Source organism: Salvelinus alpinus, chromosome 16 (genome assembly GCF_045679555.1).
Source record: "Salvelinus alpinus chromosome 16, SLU_Salpinus.1, whole genome shotgun sequence".
NCBI classification, from domain to species: Eukaryota; Metazoa; Chordata; class Actinopteri; order Salmoniformes; family Salmonidae; genus Salvelinus; species Salvelinus alpinus.
In genome coordinates, this window is record NC_092101.1 from 20,891,183 (window position 1) to 20,910,051 (window position 18,869).

An 18,869-nucleotide genomic window follows, 5' to 3' on the forward strand; every position below is an offset into this window, starting at 1 on the left:
ACCTGTGTAACGAACAGAAAACGTAAATAAATGGGTTTCCATCGACTAATGGTTTTGTCACAAAAACTGTTGCGATAAAGAACTAACTTGCCCAATCTGGTTTTGGCGCATGCTCTAGACAAGAGTTTGCTGATAAAGTGGACGGGGGTTGGTTATATGATGATATGGACAAGAGCATGATCATTTTAATTGATAATTGGCAGCTAAGCACTGATCATCATGTCACCAGCTTTCAAATAATAGCCTACCCTCGATATTTAGCCTATTGGAAATGTGCATGATCACCGTGCACTTAACTACCATGTGAAGTTCATAATTGATTTAATCTGCCTTTAAACTTGTCATGCTTTTCCACATCGTGGTGGTAGGTCTACAACGTATCATGTCATCGCGTGACTACAAGTTTACTTCAATGATTATCATATTAATATTTGCGCATAGAGACGATTCCACCGACATTTCTCACGTAGTTAATTTTACAGACACAAAAAGATCCCGCTATGTCGAACTAACAAATTGTCTGTCGACATCCATGAAATTGTACAGAGATTTTGTGTTTCCGTCAGCCTAGTCTTTTTTTTTAGGTCTATGTGCCAGGTAATTAATCTACATGAAATAGTTGGATGGAAACCTGGTTAATGACAGATTTCTTTTCATCATCTTTTCCTAGCTGGACAAGCTCCCATTTCTTTGAAGTTCTGGTTGTTTACGTTGGTTCTTGTTAATACCGGGACCACACCAGTGGATGATGTAGCCCGTCTCGCTGCAGGTCTGAAGTTCCCCTCCATTGATGGCCTCCCATCCACATCTCTCTGGTTTGGAGGATTTCAAGCTTGTCCACTGTATTTCTTGCTGGCCCAACACCAGCGAGACACTGTATATCCAGGAACTTCCAATACCATGTCAGTCGCTTTAGTCCTTCTAAATCTGACTAAATCTTCTCCCACCTTCCTCAAGTTGCATATATAAGTACTTAGAGCATCTACACCTTACTGTCTGTCATGTTCCCAAGCAGGAAGGAATATGTTTTTTTGTGCAACGAGAGTACATATGACCCTTACTGACCCTCTGCACCCACATTGTCTAAAATAAAAAGTTACTTTGGGGTTGCAGAATCAAAAACATTTATATATAAAAGCAAGGCTGCTTGACTTGAACCATTTAGTTTTTAATGGAATGGTTTGGCTCACTGAAGATGACTGTAATGTTCCACAAATGGTCCAAATTGGGAAAATTATGCGCAATTTTCTCTTAGTAAGCATTCAGAGGCTGAACGTAGTAAAACAGTTACTTTCACTGAAAAGGAGAGAGGTCTTGGCACTCTGCATCTTGGCAAGTATTGGTCCAATTTGGAGAGAGTTTCCAGAACTTTTCTCCTTTTTCTACTTTCTTCTAGCTTATGTTTTGGAAAGCGAGGCGAATCTCATTCTGCAGAGTTTTGCATTCGAGACAGTAACAGGTCAGTAACAGAAAGCCTTCTACTGTGTGTGCTGTTCTACAGTTATATGACACATAGACCCACTGACATGTGTTCTCACTCATGAGCTACCTGAATACCCTACACTAAACCACCTGTCAAGTGGCATAAGCATCAAACTGAATGCTGTGTACTATAGTTTGACTCCCTGAGGCAATAACCGGTCTGATGTCTTTTCCCGTCCATCCCCGGGGAATTATTTGATTATTTTACAGCTTGTAGATGTGATTGTAGGTTGGTTATTTAATTATCTATAACATCTGCAGGCTGTTTGTGCAGGGGATGAAAAGTGCTATATTATACAGATATCAAACCACTTCATTAATTACACCACACAGAAATCTGTGTAGCCTATAAGTAGGCCTACTCTTTGTTTGCTGCCAATTGATGGTTATCTGCTTTTCTAAACTAAACAAAAGCTGTTGTAGTACCTCTGCTTGCCAGCATCTGGAGTAGTTCACCATGAAGCACAGTCAGTTCTACAACAGTTCTAGTTTAATGTATGCACAGAAATACTTTAATATATCACTCACAGATACAAGAACAATGCTCTTAGATTCCACTTAGAAATACTATAAAGTATATCTCTAACACTGTTGACTTAAACCCATATACGTACACTATATATATATATATATACTGTACAAAATGATGTGGATACCCCTAGAAATTAGTGGTTTTGGCTTTTTCAGCCACACCAGTTGCTGACCGGTGTATAAAATTGAGCACACCGCCATGCAATCTCCATAGACAAGCATTGGCAGTAGAATGGCCTTACTGAAGAGCTCAGTGACTTTCAATGTTGCACCGTCATAGATTCCACCTTTCAAACAAGTCAGTTTGTCAAATGTCTCTGCCTGACTAGAGCTGCTGCGGTCAACTGTAAGTGCTGTTATTGTGAAATGGAAACATCTAGGAGCAACAATGGCTCAGCCGCGAAGTGGTAGGCCACACAAGCTCATAGAATGGACCACGTGTGTAAAAATTGTCTGTCATCAGTTGCAACACTCACTACTGAGTTCCAAACTGCCTCTGGAAGCAACGTCAGCACAAGAGCTGTTCATCGGGAGCTTCGTGAAATGGGTTTCCATGGCTGAGCAGCTGCAAACAAGCCTAAGATCACCATGCGCAATACCAAGCGTTGGCTGGAGTGGTGTAAAGCTTGCCACCATTGGACTCTGGAGCAGTGGAAACTCTTTCTCTGGAGTGATGAATCACGCTTCACCATCTGGCTGTCCAACGGACGAATCTGGGTTTGGCAGATGCCAGGAGAACACTATCTGCCCGAATGTATAGTGCCAACTGTAAAGTTTGGTGGAAGAGGAATAATGGTCTGGGGCTGTTTTTCATGGTTCAGACTAGGCCCCTTAGTTCCAGTGAAGGGAAATGTTAACGCTACAGCATACAATGTCATTCTAGACAATTCTGTGCTTCCAACTTTGTGGCAACAGTTTGGGGAAGGCCCTTTTCTGTTTCAGCATGACAATGCCCCCGTGCACAAAGCAAGGTCCATACAGAAATGGTTTGTTGAGATTGGTGTGGAAGAACTTGACAGGCCTGCACAGAGACCTGACCTCAACCTCATCGAAGACCTTTGGGATGAATTGGAACGCCGCCTGCAAACCAGGCCTAATCGCCCAACATCAGTGCCTGACCTTACTAATGACCTTGTGGCTGAATGAAAACAAGTCCTCACAGCAATGTTCCAACATCTAGTGGAAAGCCTTCCCAGAAGAGTGGTGGTTGTTATAGCAGCAAAGGGGGGACCAACTCCATATTAATGCCGATGATTTTGGAATGAGATGGTCGAGCAGGTGTCCACATACTTTTGGTCATGTAGTGTAGTTTCTTATCATTTTGATGTATAGCATTTAGAATTTCACCATTGCAAAGTGAACATCACTGTAAGGTTCATAAAGCAGTGAGACAGAATGCTGACTACCAGGCAACTCCATGAAACACACTCTGGTACTGCCCTCTTCAGGAGACCTTTATTCATGTCAAACATTACACTTCACTCACTTTTCGATTGAGTTCAGCATATCTGTATGCTTTGCATGCATCCTGTTCACTTACGTAAAGATGACATGCAAGGCCCTTGTCATAGTTTTGAGGTTTGAAATACTACTTTCATTGTCAGTTGATATCATAGCGTGAGTCCTGGCTCTCTCACTCCTCTGTCTTTAGGAAATACACCTTTTTAGCTGTAGATTTTTACAGGAACCTTTCAATTCACATTGAACAGTCGGATCATGTCTCTACCGCTCACTCCAGCACAGTCTTCCTGTGGTAAGGTCAGATGGCATGCCAAGACAGCTTACTCCACCAAACTCAGTGGCCTATGGATGAGAAGAGCAGATAACCAAAGGTGGGTTAGTCACATCATGAATTTGCAAGTTAATTTTACCATAAGTGAATGAATCTCAGGAATTGCATTGTGTAATCAAGTGGTAACATAAGTAGTTCTTGACTGAGTAATGTATGTAGTATTTAATCAAGTTGGGGTTTTGCTCTCATTTAATGATTTCTTAAAATTTCCTCTCTGCATCTTGCAAATAGAGTTTATTAACAAATGTATGCTTGACATTGTCAAGTCCTATTTTACAGGTGATAGAGGATGCTATTCTCCAATATCAATATTTGTTGCAGAACATGACATGTACTGTATACTGAACAAAAATATAAATATAAATGCAACATACAGTTACAGTTCATATAAGGAAATCAAATCAAATTGTATTTGTCACCAAATACAACAGATGTAGTCTTACCATGAAATGCTTACTTACAAGCCCTTAACCTTAATATTTACTAAATAAACTAAAGTAAAAAAATGTAAGGAACACAATAAAATAACAATAGCGAGGCTATATGCAGGGGGTACCGGTACCAAGGCAATGTGCGGGGATACAGGTTAGTTGAGGTAAGTAGGGGTAAAGTGACTATGCATAGATAATAAACAGTGAGTAGTGTTGGCGTTCCGGTACCGCTTGCCGTGCGGGTAGCAGAGAGAACAGTCTATGACTTGGGTGACTGGAGTCTTTGACAATCTTTTACATTTACATTTAAGTCATTTAGCAGACGCTCTTATCCAGAGCGACTTACAAATTGGTGCATTCACCTTATGATATCCAGTGGAACAACCACTTTACAATAGTGCATCTAACTCTTTTAAGGGGGGGGGGTTAGAAGGATTACTTTATCCTATCCTAGGTATTCCTTAAAGAGGTGGGGTTTCAGGTGTCTCCGGAAGGTGGTGATTGACTCCGCTGACCTGGCGTCGTGAGGGAGTTTGTTCCACCATTGGGGTGCCAGAGCAGCGAACAGTTTTGACTGGGCTGAGCGGGAACTGTACTTCCTCAGAGGTAGGGAGGCGAGCAGGCCAGAGGTGGATGAACGCTTTTGGGCCTTCAATTGAAATAAATTCATTAGGCCTAAATCTATGGATTTCACATGACTGGGTAGGGGCGCAGCCATTTGTTATTTTATTATTTTAAACCTTTATTTAACTAGGCAAGTCAGTTAAGAACAAATTCTTATTTACAATGACGGCCTACATGGTGAGCCTGGGAGGGCATCTGCCCACCCACTGGGGAGCCAGGCCCAACCAATCAGAATGAGTCTTTCCCCACAAAATAGCTTTATTACAGACAGAAATACTCCTCAGTTTCATCAGCTGTCCGGGTGGCTGGTCTCAAGACAATCCCGCGGGTGAAGAAGCCGGATGTGGGGCTGGGCTGGCGTGGTTATACACTTGGTCAGAGGTTGTGAGGCTGGTTCTCTAAAACGTCTCTAAAACAACGTTGGAGGCGGCTTATGGTAGAGAAATGAACATTAAATTATCTGGGAACAGCTCTGATGGGCATTCCTGCAGTCAGCATGCCAATTGCATGCTCCCTCAAAATTGTAGACATCTGTGGCATTGTGTTGTGTGACACAACTGCACATTTTAGAGTGGCCTTTTATTGTCCCCAGCACAAGGTGCACCTGTGTAATTATCATGCTGTTTAATCAGCTTCTTGATATGCCACACTTGTCAGGTGGATGGATTATCTTGGCAAGGAGAAATGTTCACTAACAGGGATGTAAACAAATGTGTGTGCTAAATTTGGGAGAAATAAGCTTTTTGTGTGTATTGAAAAATTCCGGGATCTTTTTTAATATCAGCTCATGAAACATGGGACCAACACTTTACATGTTGCGCTTATATTTTTGGTCCAACCCATAGTCTTTTACTGTGAGTGGTCCCACAGACCCACACTCTGCTTTATAAGACTATGTATTTGTACCTTCACTTTTCATGATAAAAAAAATATAAATCTGTATAATTCCTCCTGATGGGCCAAATCCTAATCTGAGATTTCAGTAGCATACATATTTTATTAATAATGGAAATATACTTTGGAATGTTCAAATCAAGTATTTATGATACCGAAGGCTATATTAATGTAGGCCTACTACCCACACAATTGAGTCTATATCAGGCCTACACCATGAGAAGATGTCGTTATAAATTAGCCTGACATGGCCGACTTTATGAAATCAATCATTTACATTTTAAAAACAACTTTATGATGCACAATAGCCTAATGGTGGGAGATTGTATGAAGTTTGCACCACATGGTTTCATATTGAAAACTCATTCAAACTAAATGACAAAAGCAATGTTTTTATCCTGTCTGCAAGATTTCTTCAGTTTCTTTTTCTAATAATTTCATTTTAAATTAGGCTACAGATTAGAAATCATAAAATAACTACCAGACATCTGTTTTTTTAAGAAGTCCAAGGTAAAAGAAACAAAAGAGTGACCAATCCCAAGTAGTTCTGCTGAGGTTAAAATAACTTTTAATTTGAGATTTAAGTATTGTACTTTCTCTTTGTCTCCTTTTGATTCGTGCATCCATGGATCAGTAAATGTTAACCAATAGTTAATTAGACATTTCCGCATGCAGCTATAGCCAAAACATGTTGCATTTGTTATTCTGATGTCATTCCATATAGGCTAGAGTTTAACAAACTCTTCCAAGCAAGACAATTTGTTTGGCCAGAGGCTTTCTAATCAATACAAGATAATTGCTTTTCTAATTTTGTTTACTGTTTAATGAATGTTCTTGTGGTCCTGTCCAAAATGATCATAACATTTTATAACATTTCCAATACTCCTGCTAAGGGGCTTAGAATGAACAATTACTGGACTTCCGAACTAAAAAGTATCAACAACCAACCACAAATATTCAAAAAAATACAATTTATCTCACAGTGTAATGTAAAAGACCTCATAGTTATTGGTAACCTGGAAATTATTTTGTATTTTAAATCCATGTCAGGAGAAATACAACTTAGGCTTCTTCAAAAATGTTATTAAAAGACATTGAGTTTATTGTCAAAGCAATGTGACATTTTAGAAATATTATTGTTTGTTTAATATAAATAGCCTACTCATTTGTTTAACCTCTCATATCAACAGTTTAGGAAAAAAGATTTATAGTTAGTTTTCAAATGATACATTTATGGTTATTGATAATCAAATCCATGAATGTCTTGTACAATGCATGTTGGAACCGTCAATTACAAATAGTTATATTCAATTCAAATAGGCCTACCCAGTACACTGTGGCGAAATACACAATGCATGCACCCCAATCGATTTTTTTTGATTAACGTCATCCAAGAAGTGAGCAACAAGTAAAACATTTGTTTTAGCATTTGGGTTAAAAAGGGTTAAAAAATATTTTTCCCATGAGTAGATGTTATAAAAAATAATGCTTTCAGTTGCATAAACCTGCATTTTCAAAAAACAGAACATAATGAAAAGCCTTGTTTGGGCCTAGATCTAACTATCAAACATTAGGCTATTGCGTCATTAGCAAATAAAAAGTGCAATCAAAGTCAGAAAACACAATCACACACTCACTATTGAATGGATTTGGTCATTTTTGTCTCATATTAAATACTCCTGTATGGATTTTGCATGATTCGTTTGACTGTTAAAATGCAAACCTGAGACTTCAATTCAAACAGGTGTATTATCCATTGCGTAATCAAGTTGCTACCCTAGATAAGACCTTAATATTCTTAATCAAATTGTTATATTACGATTCTAATGAAAGGGCCATTTGACATTTGAACAGTGAAGTTAAGTCGAAAGAGAAAAATAATCCAGTAATTGCCTATACATAGGGGATGTAAATGCTACTACTAAAAATTATTAGTTCAGTTTAAGATAGGTAGCGACAAAAATGGTCTCTCGCATGCAAGCTACACATCTCTTAGAACCTAGTTATATAATTGCAATAAAAACCGAATTCTTCAACCAAAGAATGCATATTCATGTCGGTCAACTATCACTAATTTCTAGAATTATGTAATATATATATACTGTTTTATGATGTTTTTAAATGTGCTCATGGCCTACAGTTTTCAAGCGCTTTAGGCCTAATGAACTGAAACGCAGAAAGCAGGTGAACACACTGGGTTATTATCTGGGAATGTCACTCTTATAAACTCAAGTATGACATTCCTAAATGTTTTCATTTATAACATGTCATAAGCCACATACTTTCGTGAGTGTTGAAAAATATTGGTAAACTTTTTTTTGTTGACGTTTCCAATATGAAGCTGCAGAACCCAGTTGGAGACGCGGGGTTAATTCCGTGAAAAAGTAAAGTTATAAGAATACTTCTACATTTATGAAAGTGAATATCAATAGCAAAACGACTAGGCTATGAATTAATTATAAATAGGCTACTCATTAATAAATTATCAAATAATCTTCTGTTTGGAATGTTAGTATAATAGTAGGCTATAGCAAACTTGAGATGTATTTTCCTTGAGGATTTACGCACAACCGACTGTGGTCAAGTTCCCTGCTGCTCTTTTGAAAAGTGTGTGAGCAAAGTGGGGTTAAAGGCAATGGCAGATATGACAACACCTGAAACTTTGAGTTGGGTTCCCTCCCAGGAAATACATTGAATTGAATTGTTTATGTGTAATCACCAGTGTAACAAAGAGCTGGGGATGTAATTCTGAAAACACACACACACAGAGAGAGAGAAGTATAGCCACGGTCCAAACTTGAAACTTGCCATAGAACAGTGAGAGGAAGAACAATTTCATTGTATATCTATCAGAGATGACATGTTTTGTAATAGCGGCTCACAGTGGGTAAATAGTTGTCTTTTTGCTTTTTATGAACTACGGCATCAAGTGCCACCCTAATACAATGCCCTAGCCACACACACTCCCTCTCTCGCACACACACACATCCGCGCACACAGACACACACACACACACACACCACCTTCGTGTTCATATATTCTTTCTCCGAGACGACTGTAAGATCTCCTATTAGCCCATCGTTCGGGCCGTCTTTAAGGACATACATCCATGATCATACGAAGCATTGGTACCATCATAACTAAGGACATCTATGTGTACAATGCTGCAAAGCAATGAGACCGAAGACTCAGTTCTGTAATTTAAAGATAGACAACCAACAACAGCACGATACATTACGACACCATCAAGCAGTTTACAGTTAGCAGTTTCTGCCCGAAATCGTAGCTGTAATATTATAGTAAAATCTTTATTTTGTTCTATTGTACCTTGTAGCGAGGATTCTGCTGGGATTGAAGCTGTAGATATCGCGTGGGACGTGTCTGATTGATCTCTGTGCGGTGTAGTCTCCCCTCCGAAGACCACGGATTACCTTTGTTCGCGGATAAATGGATATGGAATAATAATAGAAACCCGTCGACGAGATGACCAGGCGCTGAACCGCGGTGCTGCATAAACTCTAACTTTTCTGGGGGGGTTGGCAGTTTCGCTTTGAAATGGTACGTTAACAAATCAATTTAATCATTATTTGTCTATGTTCCAACAGACGCAAAGCGAGAATGATCACGAGTTGTGTGCACTTCGTAAAATCCAATTAGGATAATCGCGTAGAGCTATATTTTGGTGTTCTGCTCCTTTGTTTCTCAGCAGTTGGGCTACTCATTTTCTTGTTGGTTTTCAGCCAAGCGGAACGTTTGTTGGAAAGGCTAGAAAGGCAGACATACTGTATATTTGTTACACCGACGCGTAATGATTAAGATCGTCTGCAAAGCGTTTTGGCACTTCTCCCGTAGTGAAATGTATTCGTTTTTTGCCAGTTTGAGTGGGGCAACGCAGATTCGGTACCGGACGTCGAAGGCCAAGTTGAAGTTCAAAGCCAATAGACTCTGTGCCGGGTTTAGTTTGTTCAGCAGAAAATGGCCGTAGCCTCAGGCGCGCCGGCTTGAATTTGAACGGTAGACCGACAGAGGCGCTCCGTCCCTGGATGCAGTACAGTCCGAGTGCGGTTATAACACACATACTCGCGAGTGTTTTGAAAGTGCACTCAACTGGCATATTTAGAGTTTTTGTGAAAACAATGTAATTTATTTGGCCCGCTGTTTTGGAAATATCAAATAAATATATTCAGGACGTTATATTTTTGGATGTCATAGATAACAAAATGGCCAATTTTGTCTGAACTGCAGTTCACTTCATGAAGGTTGATTTACCCACCACCACCACCGAACTGCTATAGACAAACTTGTGCTAATGGATTGGATGCAATTATTACTTCACGGTATTGTCAGATCAAGGTGAAAACAATATTGATGCAGACAACATTGTCCCTTCAGACTGATCTCAGAATAGTTTTCTTAGCTTTGCCGGATATAACATGGTCTACTCACTCAAAGTAGACCAAGAAGAAAGTTTGTATGTCCTTTTTCTCTGGTCTGCCCATATGGAGAGTCCATGTATAGGCCTACTCTTGTGTGTAATGACATGGGGATATACTTACACTTTATAGGCCCCTTACAATCAACTTTTTGTGTGCATAGTTACAAAAGCAGAACGTGTCCATATAGTTGAAAGAGAGAATGTGATCATCTTTCTTGGATAGTTCTCCAAATACTATTGTCATTACACCTACCACTTGTTTTGTGGTCAAGTCACATCTGACAATAAATACAATACTGTAGAAATTGCTAAAAGTAGGTTAAGTCTGAATTCAATGAAAAGTAACTGTATGCTCACCACTGACGTCTTTGCGCTTTTACGTACATACGTTTATAGCTTATTATTAGTTTGTATAGATGTCTGTGTGACATGATTATAGAAAACAGTTGATAACGGATGATGAATTCAGAAGCTTGGTTTTCTGAATTGGTATTACATGATTAGGATATACACGTTATCAGAAGCTTATCGATTCTGAACATTTTGAAAAGCTGTTACATTTACAGCAATAACAGCTCAATTAAGTGTAGTTCGTGTTGTAGGTTAGTCGTGAGAGGCCACTTGGGAGTGCAGGCTATTGTGTCTGTGATGCAAGACTGTCATCAACGCACTCCGACGGTTCATTTGTACGATATTACGCAGCAATTTGCCAACGACACGTTTTGAATAAACGGCACAAGCGCACATGCAACATCGCTGTCTTCGATGCTGGGATAGGCTACGCGAGGGAGGGAGTGTACGCTCTTGCTTGGGTGAGAGAAAGTCCTCTGCAATTTTTGTTTCTGACCATCCGTTCCAGCGTTGCTCCTGATGATCTTACGCATTACTTAGTTTTTCGTGGATTTAACGGGTATTGCTGGACACAGGGAATCAGGGTTACTGCTTCTTTAAGTTCTTTTGGGGGGATGGGCTATTTTCATAACGTCATTTCATTCCTCCCTCTTTTTCATTTTGTCATTCTTTGATTCTTTTTCTCCCCCCATTTCCTAAATGGAACAGATTGCCCGAGCCTTTTCATTTCCTAGCTTTCCTAATTTTTATTCAAAGTTACCCTTTTTATTTTTTGGGATTTTTAAGTTGAACTTTTCTTCTGTGTCATAATTTTTGGAGGGCTAACACCTTAGTGGACGTAAACTGCAAGTCAATTGAGGCGATGGTGGAGGTGTTTATGGTGATGATGATGATGATGATGAACTGTAAAAGAATGATTCACTAACTTGTCTGTCTTTTGCTACCTGACAAGTCGTTATAAGTTCATTTTCATCATGATGTACTCTCCTCTCTGTCTTACTCAGGTAAATTATTCCTTTTGCTTACTTTTTGGGGAGTTATTATGCATGAGCGTCTGTGTTGATTGAATGAACGTGGCTATGAAATGCAGATGATATTTCAGTTTAGAAAAGGGCGGGATGAGTGTTGGCACAGTCGGTAAGGAGACGTGGAAACCTGAGTCTCTCAGCCTATATTAACTTCAGTCGTTTTGTTAACACTGCTATAGTTTACTCAATAGCATTATGCTGACTCATGTTTAAAGCAGATTTTTTTTGTCCCAGCTTTTCATGAAGTTTGTTCACTTTGGAGAAGTGTATGGCTAAAATAACATGTAATTCATTAGCTGTGGCGGATGAAGATGCATGATGGCAAGCTGTGCATGCCAGAAGTATTTGATTTCTTAATCTTAAAGTATCAGAAAAAGTTAGGCTATCGACCCTGTGTATGGAGAGTTCTCCACAAAGTATCCCACTCTCTTTTGAGTTAAGGAGGGACAACAAACCACCCCAAGAACTGTGGTCAGGCCTGGAGCACTTCGGCTCAGTAATGATGTCCTGATTAATTATTTAAATGCTTAGAATCATTGTAAATAGAGAAAGAGAGTGTGTGTGTGTGTGTGTGTGTGTGTGTGTGTGTGTGTGTGTGTGTGTGTGTGTGTGTGTGTGTGTGTGTGTGTGTGTGTGTGTGTGTGTGTGTGTGTTTACCTGTGTCATGGAGTAGTTTGCACTTAAAGCGTTTTGTGACATATTCGGAGTGCGGAAAGTTGTGTATCCAAATAGTCTATCTGTTTATTTAGAACAACTATCACAGCCTGCAATCAGGATATTTATTTAGAATATTTATGATTGAACAAGTCAGAGGCGCATTTCTTACCTGATGTTGAGGATTCTTTTATTTTTGCTTCATGCATTAGGATTAGGCCTATTTTGAGTCAGGTTGACGCACAACGTTTAGACATCTAGTTGAAGAAAATTAAGAAAATGTAGTTTTCATCTAGTATGCAATTAAAATTTAATTGAGTTGTAATTGAGGAGATAATATTTCATACACTTTGAATGTAAAACTTAGAAGTAATATCTAAAGAAAGGGACAGCCTGGCCTAAATGAGAGAAACCACGTAGCCTATGACCTTGCAAGGTAGGCCTATAATAGTCCATGGTTAGATTTGAGGAGCCTGTTTCAGTCTGTAGGTGGATGTGTTTCACTTGGTTAAAATGATCTAAATATGAAAAAAACTTTCTTCCATTTATCGATAGCCTTTAGATGCCATTTACACACGATAAGTCATAGCCATAAAGTCTTCATAGAGACCTATATAGTTCACCAGTAAAATTCAAATGCGTTTTTTTTATTTTCAAATGGAATTACACTTAACTTAATTCACATAAAGTAACGGGATAAAAAAATCTATATACCTTATTTTAATAGCTGAAGACATAAATAGTGCTTTAGTTTCTGTTAATAAATGCACTGCAAGAGGAATCCAGGGAAGAGCTTGGGTTTTCTTGCCAGTTGGCAGAACTCAAGCAAGGACAAAGGGTGTTTTAAGGTCGATTTTCAGTAAAAGGCATCATCTGTATATTGAATATGAGACTTGATGTGGCATTTCAGATGGACACAACTGCCGTATTTACTTTGGCTTTGGGATCTGCAATGGATTTTATAGCCCTGTTCAAAGATTTGTTTTAATTACAGAGGAAATTGTACTTTTCTTCAAAAATAAACAGACACATTGTTGCAAGGTTCTAAACTGTTATTCTGAAGGAGGAGAAAGAATATTAGAAACAATTACTCATGTTGCTGTATGCAACAGGTTCCATATGTTTTACTGAATGTATATTTCAATAGTATTGTAACTTAACTTTGTAATAATACTGGTGACAGTTGTATTATTAGTGTGCTTTTGGAGTTGCCTTATATGAATTGTAGCAGTTCAAACTAAATAATGCCTTTGCTAGTTTATTTTTTAGAAGACTTTATTGATGTCTCAGATAGTGACATTATATTTTTACTGAAATATACAGTATATAATTATGATTCGTTAAAATGAGCCAATGCACCTATGGTTTATTCATTGAGATTATCCAAATGAAATAATTAATATGCTAAACCAATTGTGACGTGAAAAGTAATAAAGTTGAGTAATTATGTAGGATTAGTAGTTTTAACTCCTAGTTTATGCAGCCAGCTGGTTTGTTGAATTGCTCATATGCACATCTTTAAAAGTTTTGAACAATGGTGAATTCAGACTTGTTTTAAGGTAGTAGAATATCAGTGCTGTTTGTAATATTTAGATTCACGTTAATAAAGCGAAACAGTTCCTTTTAAAACAGCAGCGATCGGCTCCTTTCATTGAGTTGGAATGCACAAGTAATTCATAAATTCCTGTGTATTTTAATTTGTAAACACCTGAGACTTCTGAATTCTGACCACTAGTAGCCCTGTTCTAAATGAGGGAGGAAATGTTTGTTTACAAAAAAGCAGTCCGCTATAGTTTTCTAAAATTGGAGTTGAGGCGCTTTGCCATGCTAATTTCTGAGCCGTGAGCCTCCACCTGAGGAGAGCTGCTCTTGTGCCCAGCTCAAGTTGCGCCTTTTCCTGGTGTTGATTTTGACAGGGTCTGATAGCTGGAGTGAGCCAGGCTGAGCTCCACAGTGTGCTGCTGCACTGTACTGTAGCTGTAGCAGGCCAACCAGCTAGGCAGGCAGGCAGGAGGTGAAGGGCCGGACCAGGCTTGCATGAGGCCTCTGGTCTGCTGGCTGTCTGAGGCAGGGAGAGAGAGGGGAGGCTGGGAGAGAGCAAGGGAGGGAGGCAGGGCGTGCCAGACAACGCTGCTGCGGCTCTGGCTCTGCTGGCAACCTGAAGGGTTGTGGCACTGCTAACGCACAACACAAGTTAATACACATTATTCCTTTTCTGCTTCTTCTCTCTGTAGCTGCGAAATGCAGATTGCTAGATTCAAATGTTCTGCTAACTTTTCCAAGAAGAAGATTTTTTTCTTTACTTCAGTTTCATTTCCTTGAATTCATAAGCGATTCTCCTTTAATGGCCTGACTGAGTTTTTGCTGACCTCTAAACCACTGTTTAGCAAATTATTTTCAGCAGGTTTTCCTGCTTGTGGTAGTGGGTTTTAAGGGGCATAACCCCAAGCTAGCATCAGTATGTTCAATAAATCTTGTCATGACTAAGTGCATGCCCTCAGCTACAAAGTGACAGTCACACCAGGGTATTCCTACAGCTGCATACAAAAACAGATATAGGGTCAAATATATATTTTAAGAGGGAGTAGAGCAAAAAATGAGTAGGCAGGGGTTTAATGCTTGGTAAAAATATATGTGGAATTCATGGATGACAATTTTTCTGTTATTTTTGACAAATGTAGATATTTACTAAATGTATTATGCTGAATCACATGATCATGAAATTATGACCCACCTTTTGTTTTTGTGAAGGCATACATTTTCAAGATAGAGTACTTTGAAGCATGTCAGTTTATATTATCTGTCAATCTGAGACTGCCGCTTTGTAAGCCTGAGCAGACACAGTTTGGGGCATGTTTGCCAACACACTCTGATGTCTGCTGGAGATCTCAAATCCCACTGTGCTGTAAGTGTGCTCTCCTGCACCCATTTGTCATCGATTCATTCCATTAGAGCTGCAATTAGTGCCCACGAGAGAGCCCAGCGTCGGGCCAATCCAAGCCTGAGCTGGCCACTACACATTCAAACCATTTCACCATGTTAAAATCACCCAGAATTCACTCACCTGCCCTGTGTTTTGTTGTAATGGATGTGAATCCTAAATCTCATGATTGTTCGCTTACTCAACACAGGCCTTTATTTTTGTCCCTGCTGTACTTGTCGTTTGCAAAGTTGTTTCCATTCATCCATCCGCATAATAGTTTTGCTTTTGTGCGATCAGTGCATGCGTTGCATAAGCATGTTATAAAATGTAGGTTTCCTCCCCAATACTTTTTAAGCCCAGTCTCAACAAGAACTGTTGTTCTTGGCCTAGCAGACAGAGCAGGCCCTTCTTTAATTAATGCTGAAATGCTCTCCATGGTTGGACACATTGTGTTTTGAGTGGCGCTTGCTGCTCTCTCAAACCCAACAGTTTCCAACAGAACCCCTGCTGGGTAGAGACTGGTCCTCTCTGAAGCCATCATCATCAACAGAACCCCTGCTGGGTAGAGACTGGTCCTCTCTGAAGCCAGAGAGGACCAGTCTCTACCCAGCAGAGACTGGTCCTCTCTGAAGCAATCATCGCTAGAGTGGGGGTGGGGAGAGTTCTTTCGGAGCAGAAATTCTTGCCCCACTTTTCCTCTGTGTCCTGAGGGGTAGTCCCTGACATGCTGTTCCTCTGCACCACTCATCAGATGCACTGTATCTGATGATGGTCGCTGTCTGCCTGCGTGTGCCAATCAACATGCTAATTAAGTTTATTTTGATTATTGGCCTCTCTGGAGTGTTGAGGGGGTCTTCTACTTTTTTTAAGGTCTTTATTTATTAATGTCAAGAAGTGGAAAAATGGGACGGATCTTAAGTGGAGCAACTGCCTTCATGTGTTGATCCCGGTGACTGCCTGATTGTCACTAGGGAAAGTGGGAGGGCGGGGACCCTAAAAAGTGCCCGCAGTTATAAAACCTCGGGACTCTTGGCATTGAGGCTGGGACTCCATGTGTCCGTCGCTGCAGATGTCTGTGGAAGGTTGGCTGCATTTCATATCACACCCAGGTTCCTCGGCAGGGAGCATGGTGAGGAACATTTTAAAATATTTACAGTATGATGCCTTGTTTAAATTCCATCTGAATATGCAACCTCCTCTCACCGGCAGCCAGGGGAGATTAGAACTGAGGAAGCTTTCTGGGCTTTTCACTTGTCACATTGGCCAGACCAGGGTGTTGCTAGCTCTCTGTGACAGTTTAGCCAGGTTGGCAATGTCTCTCTTGTGGAATGATGCTTATAGTGGATGCCTTGGCCTGCAAAACCCTGGCTCAGAACTGGCCTACAGGAGCCAGTTAGAACAACTACATCTAGGCTAGTCTCTGAAGTGCTATTAGATAGAAGGAATTACAAACACAAACAAATAGGCTACACTTCAGCTCTGTGGTCCCTATTCTTATTCAGTTGTTATTTGTATTTGTCTGAAAGATATATAATATCTATTACTGTGTACCCACATGGGCAAAGTTCTGGAAATGGAGAGACATGGTCTTTACTGTGTTTACTGTCTGTGTATGTGTTTTGGAAGTGGATGAAAGCTTGTGAAGGCAGGCAGTTTGTTTCAGAGTTACGGGGTTTGAGGCTCAGTATTCGGTCGATGTGAGATGAACCTCCGTTCTTGGCAACACAGAGTGCTGCTGGAGACGCTTTTTGAAATGGTCCAACTGGAGGGATATCAAAAATATACTGCTGCCGTGGCACAGCACTGGGTTTATTTAAAATATCTGTGAATCTAACCTTGGTCCACTGCTGGTGCCAATGTAGCCTTGTTATGTAGGCTTTTTGTAGGCTTTTTATGCACCTGACTGAATTCCTGAGTTTTAACCATTCAATTACTCTTTCTAACATCCACCAAACTTTATTTTTAAATGTACCATAGAGCTCGTAAAATGGGAAATATTTTCTGAAGGATTTTGCTCAACTCATCATAGCTTCACCTTGTCTTTGTGTTAGGCTGTACGCCACGTAGTGTATATTGATCCGACAGTGATATGAATTGTTTATCAGGAATACTCTGGCACTTGACAAGTTCTTATTTTGAAGGTTCAACACATAGGGATAGAAAGGGCATTCAGGATCTTGGCTCTGTTTGCCTTTGATAATTGTGTGTGTGTGGCATTAGAGGTGCTGGTGGGGGGTGGCAGGGCGATCATGACTACTTTAACACCACTTCTCCTGTGTACTGTAATATAAAAGAACGGCATACATGGCAAGTGCTGTAGCACTGTGTGGAGATGGTTCTGTTGTTTATGGCTGTAGAGAGGAACGGTAAGCGAGGAGATAAAGCTGTGTTCTGTGATTGGGACCCAGTCATGCACAACTGCCGCTGAGGGAGAGCAAACATTCGCCCTGCTCACTGCTCTGCTGCAGGTGCTCTCAGGAGGTCTATCATGCATATTTTGTATGGCTTGAGTTTTCTTTCCTCCTGGAGCTGAAATTCAAATATTTTGGCTCAGTGTGAGACAGGCGCATGTGACTTCCAGCCACGTGTGACTTGTCCACCACTTTGTTTATATCCTTAATATTAATACGGGTACTATATTACCACCTGAAATTAAGTGGCTTAGAAACGCTACCTAATAGCGTACGAGGCTTTAATTAATGCAACACAGTTTATTGGCATATTTCAAAATGCATGTCTCTAAGAACATACTCAATTGAAACACTAGTGATGCTTGTCACAGTGGAAAATAGGCTTGTTCTCTGTCCCTCCATCTCTCCTAGCTGGGTTCAGCTCTATCCCTGACTGACTAATGCATACAGTAAAACAGCCTCTCTTAAAGCCTGATCCATAGCCCATCATGTCATCTCATCCAGGTCAGGGACACAGCAGGTACTGTACTGGTGCAGCAGGAGCCCAGTGGGCTCTGTGGGTTTCTCCCAGTCCACCAGCAGACCTACAGAACAGTATGGGTGGGATGTGTGTTGTGTTGTACTGTATGGTGGTGCCCTCTGCAGCATGCTCTCTTGCGTCTATTATGTTCCTGTTGGACAAGTGACAAGGAACTATCCTGCCCTCTATTGAGATGCCCAGTTCTGATATTCCATCATCGTTGCAGGTCATTTGTGATTTCATTACAGTAGGGGGAAGAGTTGGAGCCCAGTGCACCGAGGTACAGTTTCACACTGCTTAATAGTTGTTCTGTAATAACCAGAACAAAATCATTCCTATGTTTCTTTAGTAGAATCAGAAGCATAAAACATTTACCGTGAAGGAAACTGACACTGCAGGTTTCGAACCACACGCATTGTTCATTGTTACTTTGACATAAAGGTGGAATTTAGAAAGAAATGACAGATCCCTTCTGTTGAATTATTTGGTTTAGCAGGAACCTGAAATGCTTAGAAACTGCTCTGTGCCTGTGGTTGGTTTTACTCCCTTGTTTTAGTTTCACTCAGTCAAAACAGGGTTTCCTAGTCACACAGGGTTGACTTAATTGCATAAGAAAAATAATAACTCACAAAGACCTATTCAGCAGCAATAACTTCATTGTGGCAGTGAATGCAGACAATGTGCGAGTATTTAGGCACATCATATATCACTGTCAAAGCAGAGGCTGCTCAGTGTAGAGATTTGCAGGAAGTACGGAGATAGAGACAGTCCCGTGGGACTCCTGCTAGCTGGC

General features: G+C 40.2%; 1 protein-coding gene and 1 long non-coding RNA gene across 9 annotated transcripts in view; one reads left to right on the forward strand and one right to left on the reverse strand.

Annotated features, from left to right (window-relative positions):
- Positions 1–3,443: 3,443 nt before the first annotated feature.
- Positions 3,444–9,218, reverse strand: LOC139541104 (uncharacterized). The gene is made up of 2 exons (XR_011668313.1): positions 9,082–9,218; positions 3,444–3,816 (listed from the first exon to the last, which is right to left on the reverse strand). It is a non-coding gene; the product is annotated as an uncharacterized lncRNA (long non-coding RNA).
- Positions 9,175–18,869, forward strand: part of LOC139541103 (nuclear factor 1 C-type-like) — a 117,616-nt gene continuing 107,921 nt past the window's right edge. For 6 of the 8 annotated variants that reach the window (XM_071345334.1, XM_071345335.1, XM_071345337.1 and 3 more), the window contains exon 1: positions 11,150–11,544. In XM_071345334.1, coding sequence (XP_071201435.1) covers positions 11,515–11,544 — 30 coding nt within the window. In that variant the 5' untranslated portion in view covers positions 11,150–11,514. Of the gene's footprint in view, positions 9,313–11,149; positions 11,545–16,181; positions 16,275–18,869 lie in introns of those variants that run through there. The other 2 variants (XM_071345336.1, XM_071345342.1) reach the window with 2 other exon arrangements.